Source organism: Mya arenaria, chromosome 1, assembly GCF_026914265.1.
Source record: "Mya arenaria isolate MELC-2E11 chromosome 1, ASM2691426v1".
NCBI classification, from domain to species: Eukaryota; Metazoa; Mollusca; class Bivalvia; order Myida; family Myidae; genus Mya; species Mya arenaria.
The window spans coordinates 54,096,899-54,111,666 of record NC_069122.1 but is presented as its reverse complement, the minus strand read 5'-3'; the positions used below and the strand labels follow the sequence as shown (position 1 = coordinate 54,111,666).

Here is a 14,768-nt window from a genome sequence, read left to right as displayed (position 1 = left end):
ACGTAACAGAGAAACTCCGTAAGCGTAACAAGCTCATACGGATAGCGGACTCGTCTCCAGGTGGTTGGGAGACGGTTCGACTGTACGAAGCTAATCCGATAGCGAGCGACAGCGACGATGAGGCAAAAATCTACAAAGCAGAAAACCGGGCTCTCAAGCGCAAGCGTCCTGCGACGAAGTGTAAGCCCGCACCTGCAACTGTTAGTCGTGCCAGTGACGCTAATATTGTGTCTCCATTTCCGGTTTCTAACAGACCAATGCTGCAGCAGCCATTTCCTGCCAGATCCTTTCGAGGTTACCAGGGAGGTCCAGTCATTCCGTTCTTCGGAGCAAATCCCATTAGCAGAGGGTCGTGCTTCGCTTGTGGAGACTTCCGTCATTTCCGGAGAGAATGCCCCCATGTCATTAAGTCCGAAAATGGAGACCAGTCTATTGCAAAGAAAAGATTTGGACATGAAAGATGAGTACAATTTTGACTATGAACGTTTCACTCACGATTATTATGAATATGAACAGGGCAAAAAGAATATTCTTGTTAAAGGTAGACGTAAATTTTTTTTACAATTTTGGAAAGATGTCCATGCTAGCAGTTTTTTAACGGATTTGATAGAGTTTGGTTACAAAATCCCATTTTTCAGTATGCCTTGTTAAAAATAATAAGGCTCCTCTTGTTGTGAACCCACTGACAGTTTCTATACAAAGTTCTGGGAAGAAAAGATTGATTCTTGATCTCAGGGTTGTAAATAAGCACTTATGGAAACAGACCGTTAAATATGACGACATTAAAGTTCCACTCGCTTTTTTACAAAAAAGGTATTTCATGATAAAATTTGATCTAACCAGTGCTTATCATTTTGTTGAAATTTTCTTGCCACATACGGAGTTCCTAGGATTTGCATTGCAAGATGAAAGGGGTTCTGTATCGTACTATAAATTTTTAGTATTGCCTTTTGGACTTTCTTCAGCTTGTTATGTTTTCACTAAATTAACTAGACCGCTTATTTCAAAATGGAGAGCTGAGGGAAAGTTAGTATCTATGTTTTTAGATGATGGTTTTGGATGCAGTGATTCGTACCAGGGTACTTTACAAATCGGGTTTGAAATGAAAAAGGATTTGCTGGCCTCTGGGTTTATTCCTAATGCAGAAAAGTCTGTATGGCTCCCGGTTCAAAGTTTTATATATTTTGGGACATTGCTTAATTCTAAAGAAGGCAATTTCTTTATACCTGAGTGTAGATTGATGAAGGTCAAAAATACTATAATCGATGTTTTGACAGCACTTACAGTACGTGGACGTGTAGGCGTGAGAAAACTAGCCAGCTTAGTGGTCAGATAATTTCAATGTCGATTGTTATTGGTCATGTGAATCAGATTATGACACGGTGTTTGAGTATTGACATAGTACAGGCAAAAGGTTTGGATTCGTATATTAATTTGTCTGATGAAAGTGTATGTCAGATTAAATTTTGGCAAAAAAACTTGGACTGTATTAATAGCAGAGATATTTACGAATCGCACAAATGCTCTAAAGTAGTATATTCTGATGCAAGCTGTACTGGTTATGCTGGTTATGTAGTAACTGCAGAAAACGAGGTTTCGCATGGAATGTGGTGTGAAGAGGTGTCTGTGCAGTCCTCTACATGGCGTGAACTTACTGCAGTTTATAGGGTTCTTCAATCATTGGCGCCTTTGCTAGCAAATCAGCGCGTTAAGTGGTTTACGGACAACCAAGGTGTTGCTTCTATTGTCTGTAAAGGCTCTATGAAATCAGACCTTCAGTCTGTAGCAATACTGATTTATAGATTTTGTATGATTAAATCTATTACTCTAGATATTGAATGGATCCAACGGTATGAAAATGAAAAAGCTGATTATTTGTTAAAAATTGTAGATTGCGATGATTGGGGAATATCATTTGCACTTTTGCACAGTCTTCAAAGCCAATTCGGCCTTTTTGAAGTCGATTGGTTTGCTTCTGAGCACAATGCCAAAGTTAAAAAGTTTTATTCACGTTTTTGGAATCCTTCATCGTACGGTATTGATGCTTTTATGACATGTTGGGGTGCACATTTTGGATTATTTGTGCCACCAATACCAATAATCCACAGAGTTTTGAGAAAAATGTCAGTTGATAAGGCAAGGGGTGTTTTGGTCGTACCTTTATGGACTTCGGCGGCTTTTTGGCCACTACTTCGTCCGCATGGACAAGTTATTCCTTCAGTTGTTGATTGGTTTGATTTGCCCATCGATAAAGAGCATTACACTAACTGTAAAAATGGCAAAGGCATATTTGGAAACGAGAAGCTGAAATTTAGAATGTTAGCGTTACATGTCAATTTTACATAAGTTGATTTTGTGGGCGAAATAGCCAAAGATGCAGTATTGCTAGTCGCACTGATATCAGGCGGCTGATTGACGGCGGTATCGCCTGTCAAGTGATTTTGTGTAAATATCAAAAACACGTTTTGTAGAAGTGTTACAATTCAGTGAACATATGTATAATTTATGTTTTCTTTATACATGTCTTTATGCAGTGTCACAGAGATGAGGTTGAAAAGCTTCCGGAAGTTCTGGCGGGCAAGATGGACCTACTCCCGGACATTCTATTGAGGTCACGTGCACCTGGTACTAGTCGGAAGTACGAATATGGGTTCAATCGCTGGAGAAAGTGGGCGTTGGGAAATGGTTTGGGGAGTGGGGATATTTTGCCGGCCAGTAATTTTCCGGTTGCGCTTTACTTGATATTTTTAATTCAAAGTGCAAATACTGCAAGTTCAGTGATTAGTGCTTATTATTCTATAAAGTGGTTTCGTGATATAAACGGTGTTCGTTCACCAACCAGTTCTCCTCTAGTTATCAATATCCTGGAAGCTGCAAAAAGAATACTAGCTAAACAAACAGTTACAAACACGAACGTAAATTTTAAGATTTTGTTGTTGCATTTTGAAATGGTTGAAAATGATAAAACGAAGGTATAGAAAGTATGTGTTTTCATGTTAAAGTATTATAAAATACATGCAGTGTTTATATGAAATATTTACGATAAATATTTATTTTTGTTACATGTACATCTATCAGTCGGTTGCCCGAGTGCTATATACATATTACAAATTAGTAATTGAATTTGGTTGTTTGTCATTATTTCGGAGATAGTAAATGGAAAGGGAATCTATAATACAATTGAAGATGACAAATGACATTATAAATTATGTAAATATTTACTTGATGTTCTCATGAGATAGGCCAAGTTGTAATATTAACACGCTCGATAGAATTTCGAGGGATTTTGTGAGCAATTTAAAAGCAAATTGTTAAGCTGCTTCTTAAAAAGCATTGTTATTGAAAAAGTAAATTTATAAAAATATGAATGCATATTTTATTTTATCAGCTGTATATTGTGATATCTTGTGTATCAATATCCATTCATTTATTGGCCATAATGTCCGTTTGTTTCATTTTAAAACAGTGAAACTGTTCAGTATCATCAAATTTGATAATGCGTGTGTATGCTGTCATAATGAAGTTATATTGTGTTATTTTTGTTTTAATTGTGTGCCCTACTTCAACATCTGTGTTATGTGCAGTCATCCTTTAGTTTCTGCAGTTAGCCAAGAGACAGGATCATCTGTTGCCATTAGGCGGGTTTGTGATTGTGGTCATACAAGACGGTGGGCATCCCAGCCAACGATAACCAGGTTCTGAGGGTGCTTGAATACAACAATATTTTGGCAATATCCCTCAACGCTTTCTTTGACAATCAAATAATATTCATATCTGGCTGGCAGTGGAGACGGTTTAGAATAAGAATGTTACTGTTAACATGGTGTGTAAAAGTAGGAGCGGCATCAGTTTGATCCTTGCAGTGTATTAAAGAACAGACAGTCCGGAGCAGATTTCTTTATTCAATTGGAAACAGAAATGGCCACAAAAATAAATGAATTAATTGTATCATCTAAACAGGATAGTTCGCTTTTTGCTGTCAGTCATGCTGTTTTTTCATGAGTGAGGTTTTTGAGTGACGTCATCGGACGAATAACCGATTGATATTTTCCGGAACTGTGTCCGGCAATATCTGGATAGAAAAAGCGTGACTATGGTTCCGTTATCAGGTTCTTCTTCTTCTTCTTCTTCTTCTTCTTCTTCTTCTTCTTCTTCTTCTTCTTCTTCTTCTTCTTCTTCTTCTTCTCATTCTTCTCATTCTTCTTCTCATTCTTCTTCTTCTTCTTTTTTCTTTTTCTTCTTCTTCTTCTTCTTCTTCTTCTTCTTCTTCTTCTTCTTCTTCTTCTTCTTCTTCTTCTTCTTCTTTTTCTTGTTCTTCTTCTTCTTCTTCTTCTTCTTCTTCTTCTTCTTCTTCTTCTTCTTCTTCTTCTTCTTCTTCTTCTTCTTCTTCTTCTTCTTCTTCTTTGTATTTCAAGCAGACAGGTTGAGCTCACAAACATTTTTGCTATTATAACATTATATACGTCTCTCTTTGTTCCTGATTCGATTGTCTTTACAGTATTAAAAGCTGGTACAACATTCTGAATATTTATTATTTGCGGCTTCCAACAGTGATAACGTGACCATCTAATCCTGTTCTGGTTTATTTTAATGGCCGAATTGGCATTTATTCATTCATATACAATAATACTATGAAAAATACAAGCCCAGTAGTCGGAAGTTCAAAAATAATCCCTGTTTAGGGCCACAAAGCAAGGGCCCAAACGAAAATGATCTATAGACACAAACATATCAATATTACATACACAAATACAAAGATAAGATACAAAATACACCACATACTCATATACAAGTATGGAATAATGTACCATACACAACAAAATGTTTATTTCAATGCAAAATCAGCCAATTAAAATATGAATTAATTAATCAAAACCGGCTTATAGTTAGAACTTCTTTCATGCAAACATATAATGCAAAAATCGGATAGACGATATGTTACCACTTTTACAATAAATGTTCTTAAAATAAACATGGAAATAATCATGGTTGAAAAGAAACTCTTATGAATGACAAAACTGTTTATATTTAATTTAAATATACAAGTGTAAAATATTTGTTCTTGGTATTGTCATCGCCTCATGAACGTATAAGTTTCCTCATCATTGTGTTTTATAGACTCATTGTATCGTGTGAAACCTAAAACAAAGTTCACTTCCCTGTTGTCATTGTAATGCAGAATTATTGTTCAATCCACCGGAAGTAAGCACTTTTAAAATTAAAATAAATCTGATCGCACGTGTTTGATTAGTGCAACTGATTTCTGTGAACTAGTGTTTTCTTTGAGGGTGATTTAATGAAATGAATTGCTGTTAACAGTTTCATAAAAGTTATTTTCAAACATGGATTCTTTATTATTTCTACTAAAGTTATGTTTCCTTCTGGTTGTGGCTGTTTACGCGCAAGGTACTGCTGTGGTTCAATTAACTCTGTAAATCATAAGAATTAAAACATGTATAATAGCACACAAGTGCTGGTGTTTAATTTAACTGTTGGACATGTTCCATACGAATAACAATACGATTAGTGCAGCTTTCTTGGTGTTTAAATCTACAGATTGTTTTTTTACGAGTAACAATTGAGTATAGTGCAGCAGTGTTGGTGTTTGGATTAACTCTTGGCCTTGAAACATACGAATAACAATTAGTAAAGCACAGCAGTGTTGGTGTTTAGATTAACTCTGGGGCTTGAATCATAACAATAACTATTTTGGGTTTCAATTATAACGATTAGAGTCTGGGGCTTTAATGATAACATTCATAGTTATAATAGCATTCATGTCTCTGTTTACTCCGATGGTTAACTCAAAATAACTACAATACTTCTGAAACAGTAAATTTGGTATTTCTATATATGAATAGGATTAAATTGTAAACAATTAACAATGATTCTAATACATCAGTTTTGAGGATTGAGTCATAATAAGTATAATATATCTAAAACAGCAGCTGAAGAGTTTCTTTCTACTATCAAGATTGGATTTGATTTATACAAAATGTAATTGTTTAAGTGTATGATAAGTGCGTTTCTATATTAAAAGGCTTGCATCATAATAGTCATAATGAATTTAATGCAGCAGTTTTGGTATATCTTTAAACTCTGAGGATTAAATGATGATAAGTAAAATGAATTAACGCAGCTGCATTGGAGTTTATATATATCCCGAGGATTAAATCATGATTATTTTACTAAAGTTAACGCACACCTTTGGTGTTTCTATGAACTCATAACTTAGAGGAATGAATCATAATAATGTGTTATGAATAAACGGAGCAGCTTTGTTTATTCTCTATACTCCGAGGAATGATTAAATATTCATATACTCATATGATTGAATAATACTAGATTTCATGAATATAACTTTGATGTTTTTACATACTCCGTGGGATGAATTGTTATAATTATGATTAAGCTAACACAGCAACATTGGTATTTCTATATACACATAGGGTCGAACAATGACGATTATAATGAATTTTACACAGAAGCTTTGGTGTCTACATACCCCGATGAATTAGAAGAGTGTCTTATACTGAATCTAATGTGGTGGTTGTGGTGTTTATTTAAAATATATAGCCATGAATTACTAGTATGAGAATCTTACTAAATTCAGGTAGTAGGTGTTTCTTTACATTCCAAGGATTGAATAAAAATAATTTATGTTCGGTATTTTTGATATATCTTTATATAAAATATTATAAGGCTCAAAAGGAGTAAATGTGCCAATTATCAGACATTAAGATATCATTTTGGGGGTTAGTTGCTACGTACAAATGATAATTAGCTCAATATATTTTGTTCAATGATTGTGAAAGATGCTCAAAACAGACAAGTTGGTGTTCATTTATACAATCCTTATACGAGATGCACTCAGTTTATATGATGCTTGTTGGGAAAAACAGGGATTAAATGACAATTTTATATGGAATGGTAGATTAGATGCATCCATCTAGTAGAGTATTGCTTTACAAAAATAGGTTTAAAAATTCAATCGTTTTTAATTTCATTTTATATGAAAAACAGGGGAAGCGAACTCAATTCTTTAACCTATCAATCAGAGATTTTGTAACGTATTTCAATCCTTAGAAAACGAATACCATTTTGTTAAGAATGTAATCTTTAATCTGATATACGAGTGTATACGAGTGTATACGATCTGATATGCAGTTTCGGCGTTTCTTTATACTCTGAAAATTGAATAGTTAAAATAACAATGATATAGTACTGACGTTTCGATGATTCTACATAATTTTGGGCTTAATTTATAGGAATTGCTATTTTGGTGTGTCAGACTCTCATGAAAAAAATATGATGTCATTTTATGAAGGTGACGTCATTCATATTACGATTGTTACTCTCCTAAATATTCAATACACCATTGTTGCGTCAATGCAGAAGAATGTTTCCTTCTATTATTTAATAACTGTAAGAAGTAAGGCATCTTTAAAACTTGCTATGTAGTGATATGTTTAAAATCTGCATTGTTCTTGTTGTGTTTTTTTTTCTTTAATGACAGATACATGCTTTCAGTAAGATGTATAACTTAACAAAATGTTTCCTGTTTTCAGACAACATAGTAGAAATTGAATTTCGAAGGATATCCGACAGTCGACCAGACAAACCACAAATAGTCACTGAGCTACTTGTTGACTATATAAGTAATGATACATTCGAGATAATGTGTAAGTTGAACGATGTGAATCACTTGAATACTCTGGCGTTTTTAATCCTGTGGCAGTCCGATGGTTCTTTAAAAATCAAACTGCAGAATGATAATCAAACAGTTACAAAAACATACCGGAAACCTACGTTTTATTCAAATGTTACTAGGTGGACGGCTGCCGGTCTCTTTGACATTGTCACAAGTAATAGTCGCAACACAACACTTGGTGTGTCTCGGTCAGTGTCCTCATTTACTTGTACAGATACGAGGATGTACAAGTGCTATGTACAGTACATTAACTATGCTATGAAACAAGACTTCGGAATTATAGACAAGCAACTTAAAGTACAAGGTAAGAAGTAAACTTTGCAACTGATGGCATATAAGCATCATTCATAGCATATTAAACCTTTCCGGATGTGCCTTTTTCAAACAGGCTAAATTGAAGTCTTTTACTGTAATTGTTTCTTCTCGTTACCGATGTCCAGCATTTCTGGGAGTATCTAGGTGTGTTTTTATCATATCTGGCACAGGTTTATAAAGTAACTGTAGATGCGAAATTCAGCATAGGTTGTAATAGCTAATGAACCATTTTGTGTTTAGCTAAAACACATTTGTTTCAAATTGAAGCATGTTTTGAAAATTTATTTTTTATGCTTCAGTGACACCATCGAAAATCACGAAACAAATCTTTGATGCAAGCGGAGATGGAGAAACTATAATTTCTGATTTAACAAACTCAACTACAATTGTCCATGTCGGTCAGAAATTACGACTACAATGCACGGCCAACATTGGGTCATTCAACTCATCAGTGAATATTGTTTGGATGAGAAGTAGCTTGGATAATGAGAGCCAGCTTGTCCCTTTTACCTCTGGTAAACAGATAGTCGGGGAACCGAAGGCTTTTGGTAGTTGTGAGTTTGAACAAAATGACTCTGTATTATACAATGTTAGTCAGGACGACGCCTTAACATCGGGAAATCGCTTTTATGTTCAGTGTTACGTTCATATTACGTCGACAGACTGGAAAACACCTGAGCAGCACAGACCAAATTTTAGCTTTGTTGTCCGTAAGTTCTTGAAATTATAGTTTATAAAATATGTATTAACAAATTGTTGTCTGCTTATCTTACATTTTCGCGACATTGGTACCTTCCTTTGTTAACATTGATTGCTGAAAGGTTTGTCTGAACCGTTCTTGCAGATATGAATGATGGAAACGAAACGGAAGCTGTTGGTACGTATAAAATCATAATGCAAACAGACATTAATTGCTTTGAATATATCCAAGAAGTAACAAAATATCAGCCTTATGTTATATTTTAACTAAGCATTGTTATAGCATTTACCAAATTTCTTTTCAAAACAATATTTATATGGGAAAAAAATACAGAAATAAACTCAATAGCCAAAAATTTAAACAAAAACATTGTTTAATGGCACAGGGGAATCGCAAATGACATATTACTCAAGAAGAAATAGAAAAATTCATTTTAAATATTGATTTTACTTAAAAAAAATAGTTTAAAACAATTGCTAATAATCATTGTTTCATTTTTTTGTCCTATTCATTTATATTTAGTAAACGTTTTATAATGTACGAACAATTACTGTCTGGCATGTGCTTCTTTCAATTTCAATTTCTATTTCGATACAGAACACAGTAAATTAATACTAAATAACACTAACGGTAAGTGTTTATTTGCCTAAGTACTTATTTGCCGAAAAGAAATGGGCGAGCACGACTACTGTTGTTTTATTCTCGACCTGATGGTTTGTTTGAATCCTGGCCCTGAAATGCACATTGGGTGGTTTAAATGTTGAGCTGTAAAATGCAGAAACCAGTTTGAATGTCACGTAAATTTATATTTTGCAGGGCGGTTCCTAACAATCCTTCATAAACACCCCTTGTTTTGTATATGCTATAGACAGTGTGTTGTTTGTGTTTTGTGGGTTTTTTTCGTGTTTATGAACTGTGGATGTTTGTCTTACTGTTCTGTGTTTTGGGCATTGACCCTGCGCTATTGATCGGGGTTTATATGTTCAAATTATAGACTACTTGTCTTTGTTTCTTTGCATACAATATTGCTAAAACATTGTAGTTTGATAACTTAAAGCAGTTGACAATTAAATGAACTATATACAGTGGTCTTTATTCGTTTGTGACGCAAATCAAGTAATTACAATTATATAAAAAGAATATTCAAAATGCAAAATTCACCACATGCAACATAGTGATAATTACTTTTTGGTAATGAAATTAAGCAATAAAAATATTAATAAACACACCGAAACATCTTATGTAATCCGTTAAACGTCTACTACCAATTATTTCAGACTTTAAAGTTATATCAGCAATTATTGGAGGCGTTTGTGCTTTGGTTATTCTTGGAGTTGCCGGGATTTTCCTGAAGAGAAAGTTTTCAAATCCACGTCTTTCTAAAGCTGGTACGTGGTTATTTCTTTGTATTGTTTACATTCAGTATAAAATGCACGTTTTTAAATCAAATTAATAGGTATACATCATTAAATTTAAATTTCGGGAACAGTGCTTTTATCTACAGCATATATTACCGTTCAAACACGTATCTTTTATTATATTACATTTATTAATTAAAGTTTTAATACAACTATCTAGCGCACTCGGTAATCTGTAGTGATTTAAATACTTATCACAACAATTTCGTGTTAGTGTTTAGTATGATTTTTGATTCTGAACACCCTTGCCCGTACAGTACAAATATATGCAATCATGTGTTTTGAAAATAAACTATTTCAGATGAAAAGTCTGAGGAAACCAGTCGGTGAGTAGTACATAGTTTTATGGTGATTTACTTAGGTTTAACAGTTAATTACTAGATTAAATGTATGTTTGACATGTGATTTATACCTTTAAGATACCATTTATCTTTAAGCCGCCCTGATGAAACAGATACATCATTTCCGTTAGCAAGACTCTATGAAACACCAGCAGAAATAGGTAACATTGGAAATTAAAAAGAAATACTTTTTGGGCCTTTTTCGAACAAACTGTACACACAATTGACAAGGAATATTTTGTCTCATATCAGACAAATTGTACGAAATGATTGGGGGAGGCAAAACATTTACCCATTGATAAATCGGCTAAGTTAGTCAATTATAGTTCTTTTAAGGTAAATTTTCTCATATCAAACAAACATTCGGAACTGTTGGGCCATTTTGATCGAAAACAACCTCGGATGTATGCGGAGGTTTATAATGTCAGAAATCGGGTCTTTTTAAGTCCCTGTAAGAAGATCGCGTAGTAATTCAGCAGTTAAACTTAATGACTTAACTCTTTGGAATCTTAATTGTGTTTTCAATAATACACTTCACTGGCAATCAATTTAAACTTAAATCAACAAATACAAGCTAAAACGCTACATTTATTAAATGGTATATTTTAAAACTTTACGAACTTCTTTAACTGATGAACCGGTATACATCCGAGGTTGTATTCGATAAAAATGGCCGAAGAGTTCCTAAGCATCAAACAAAATGTACAAAATATTTTAGTTAAGGGTAATAAGGTAAAGTTTTACAATGATATGTTTTAAGTATGTTGTATTTATGCAAAAAGCTACAGAAACATGCTCAGTAGCAAAAAGTTTAAACATAAACCCGGTTTAGTGGCAATGGGCAAACGCCAGAGACATAGAACACAAAATCACAAACAGGAAACATAGAATAGCACAAAACTCTACAAACAGCACAGTGCATAAATACCATAAATATTTATATATATATATATATATATATATATATATATATATATATATATATATATATATATATATATAAATTGGTATGTTTATCAAGAATTGCTAGGTACCGCCTTGGAACGGTCAGTAAAATGTGTCTCTACAATCAAACGGTACCAAAGCCGTGTAGATAAATTGTTTACTTTAAAATGAATGTTCTGTAATGTTCTGACTATCTAAATTACGTTTGTTTCCCTACAGACGAAATTGATAACATACAAAGACAGTGAGTACTACTTACTACACGGGCTTATCTAAGTAAATATCCATTTGATACTGGCATCTGATATTTTCTTTTTCATCAGAAGAAACTTCTGATTTTCAAGTTTGTAAACACTACTAACTTTTTAAACTATCACTGAAGGCGAACGAATTTAATATAAATGTTGTTTTACAATTTTGCATCTTTTTAATTATCATTTTGCATACCATACTGGGTTAGTTCCATTGTAGCATAGTTAACCAATTTTACTTTCCTTTTACTTCGATTGTAGACGAACCGAGCAACCTAAATCCTCCTTCAAGACAACGGAACCGTTACAATACGAAGAGTTAGGTACGAGCGATAATTCAAAACTATTCACAGAATTAGGTAGCGTTTGGTAGTGGATATTGTCTAGTTAGTTGTTAACAAAACTGTATATTTACACTTAAGGAAATGCTGTGCATATCAATCGTTTAAAGTAAATGGGTTGTTGTCTAAGTTGATTTTATCATCAAGTATAAGATAACATTTAAACAAATAAGGTTGGGTTCATGAACAATCAACTGGCAATGATGGAAATTCAATAAATGATAGTATAACTTATTACAGGAATATATTATATTTATTGTCACGTCTGAACGGTCTTAACCGGTAAGTGTTTACCGATACTGGACGTTAAAAAAACGTTCATAATACCTTCTTCGTATATCTTACTATATATATTACAATCGGAAGTAAGAATAAAATGTATTCAGCACATCCATTTTCAGAACGTAATCATTGATGAATGTTCTGTTTCAGATTGTGAGATATACCAAAATATATGTAACTGAGACTACCAAACGGCTGCACCAGTTTCGTTTTAATTTCCTATACCAGACGTGAGACATTCAAACATGGACAATTTTGACCAGACACTTAATGGTTCATTTTAAGTGTATTTAAAATTGCTTAAGTCAGTTTTTGTCGTAATAAAGAAAACATTCAAAAATGTCGCGGAGGAAATGTATTATTTACTACTCATTTGCTTTGTACTCGTTCTCTTCTATTTCAAATATATCATGCTTTTACTTATTTTACAATAAAATAGTGCAATATACATCACTTTACTCATGTTCGTTTTCTAATAAATACTTTTTCTTTGTATTCATTGTGATTTTTTGAAAGAATGTCGTTGTTGTAAAACGAGTTGCCGAAATTAGATAGATGATATTACAAATTACAAAAAATGTTCATTTTATCAAATGTGGCTTTTTAAGAGCGAAAATAACAATGACTGTGAAAAAAACATTTATGAAATGTATTACAAAGATTGCGATAAACGTTAAGTGTGGCAAATGAAACTCGATTTTACCGTAACGTTGCCTGCAGGCTTCATACCTTAGACAACACGAACAATATAGGTCATTTACCAAGTCAATTCAACTGTATCTCTCGGGTTAGGGTTAACTCGAGGAGTGGCTCAAATTTTGTGTATAAACTAATAAGAAGCATCCATCTCTTGTTTATATATCCGATGTGTAGCATCAGCTGTAGGTCTTCTAATACAAGGCCTTTTACCATGAACAAGGAGGATTAACTGTCATATTTATATTATATATGTAGGATATGTCACGTATTGTCAAATGATACACATTTTAATTCAACGAGTTTAGGAAATATGTTAGATAATTTTAGATTTGCGAATTCATTTACATATTTTCTGGACGAGATGAGTAAAAGTGTGTCTCATATGACGACGAGTGTCAGACTCTTGATACCACATATTTTTCCCGGTAAAGAATAGCAAAACCGATCTACTAGTTTCACCTACGGTGCTGATTAAGCAAACACCACAAAGCAGTCTAATTTTCCGCGTTAAGTGCCTTAGAGGAATGAAGTGAAACACAAGATATCACCGATGGTTTCAATTCAAGTTATAAGTAGAATTCATACTGAGATAATGCTCGAAAAGAACAACATAAACACATGACAAGCATATGTATATTTTTGTAAATACAAAAGAATCGTCTTGGATAAAAGTAATATTAAACCGCTCTAACAATAGCCAATACATAACATGTCATGCATATTTTATTGACTGGAGGATTTAAAGTGAGCAATTCATACAACACATTTTTGATTATCGTTCAAATGCCGTTTATTGATTTGAGGACATTTAATATGTTTACGATATAAAAATTAGGATTACTTCAAATACCATCAACTTATAGCCTGTATCATACGGGCAAACACATTTTCTCTATTCAAAATAACTTAATTACTAAACACTTTAAAGTTGAGACGTCAGATCTTCTTAACGTTTAATTAAAACGCTAATGACAACAAACCACATGTCATAAATTCTTCATAAAAATTTTCAACATTTTCATAGAAGTGTTTCATGGCCTCCTGACAATACAAACAATAGCACAATAAATACTTTTCAATTGATATGAACACGCGATAATTCGCGTTCCGAACATTTCCGAAGATGGAACTTTAATCGGAAAGCATTTGCAATTACCGAAAGTCTATTCATTTAAGGAATGTAAGTTGATGGGCAAATAGCATGGTTTTAGCACCAATTTTGCATGTGACGAGTGAGGCCTCGTTTTGAGAGAAATGCAGTTTGATAAAATGAAATAGGTCTCCGGACTCCTGTCTCGGAATTCCATAAAGCTGAATAATTTAAACATCAACACGGCCACAAAAACCGTACTAGCGTGACTTATTAGGCACAATTCGAATTGTCGTTGTGAAATAATTGGAAAGGTTTATTTAGAACAAATGAAACGTTCTTTATATTACAATGAAATATTGTAGGAAAATGATGTTACTACATGTATATGGTACATTTATTCATGTTAAATAATAAGCTTTATTTAAATTGCCATTTCGGCTGAAACTCAGAGCAAAGTCATTCGTTGCCATTGGAACGGGAAGTAAACACATTCTGTAAAAAAAAATGTAAATTACCACAGTGCGTTGTGGGTAAAATGTATAGGAACTCGAAGCATTTGAACAAAAAAGTGCTTGCGTTTATAAAACAAACAGCTGTATTCCTAACTACAAACAGTTTCTTCAAATAAATAACCAAGCGTTTGAATGTGATGTAATTTACGCATGTTTGTAT

The 14,768-nt window shown here is 33.4% G+C and overlaps 1 protein-coding gene across 4 annotated transcripts; it reads left to right on the top strand.

Moving 5' to 3' along the window:
• Nucleotides 1-5,262: 5,262 nt before the first annotated feature.
• Nucleotides 5,263-12,743, top strand: LOC128209637 (uncharacterized). Of its 4 annotated transcripts, none has more exons than XR_008257060.1 (10): nucleotides 5,263-5,406; nucleotides 7,569-8,015; nucleotides 8,326-8,736; nucleotides 8,871-8,903; nucleotides 10,004-10,114; nucleotides 10,446-10,470; nucleotides 10,582-10,646; nucleotides 11,650-11,706; nucleotides 11,943-12,004; nucleotides 12,455-12,743. XR_008257060.1 is itself a non-coding variant. In XM_052913795.1 (10 exons), the coding sequence occupies exons 1-10, from the start codon at nucleotides 5,343-5,345 to the stop codon at nucleotides 12,484-12,486; spliced, it is 1,275 nt and encodes a 424-aa protein (XP_052769755.1). In that variant the 5' UTR covers nucleotides 5,263-5,342; the 3' UTR covers nucleotides 12,487-12,743. The 4 variants fall into 4 exon arrangements, 2 of the variants coding, with proteins under 2 accessions (XP_052769755.1, XP_052769837.1); XM_052913795.1 differs by having other exon boundaries at nucleotides 11,650-11,674; XR_008257063.1 differs by lacking the exon at nucleotides 10,582-10,646 and having other exon boundaries at nucleotides 11,650-11,674.
• Nucleotides 12,744-14,768: the final 2,025 nt, after the last annotated feature.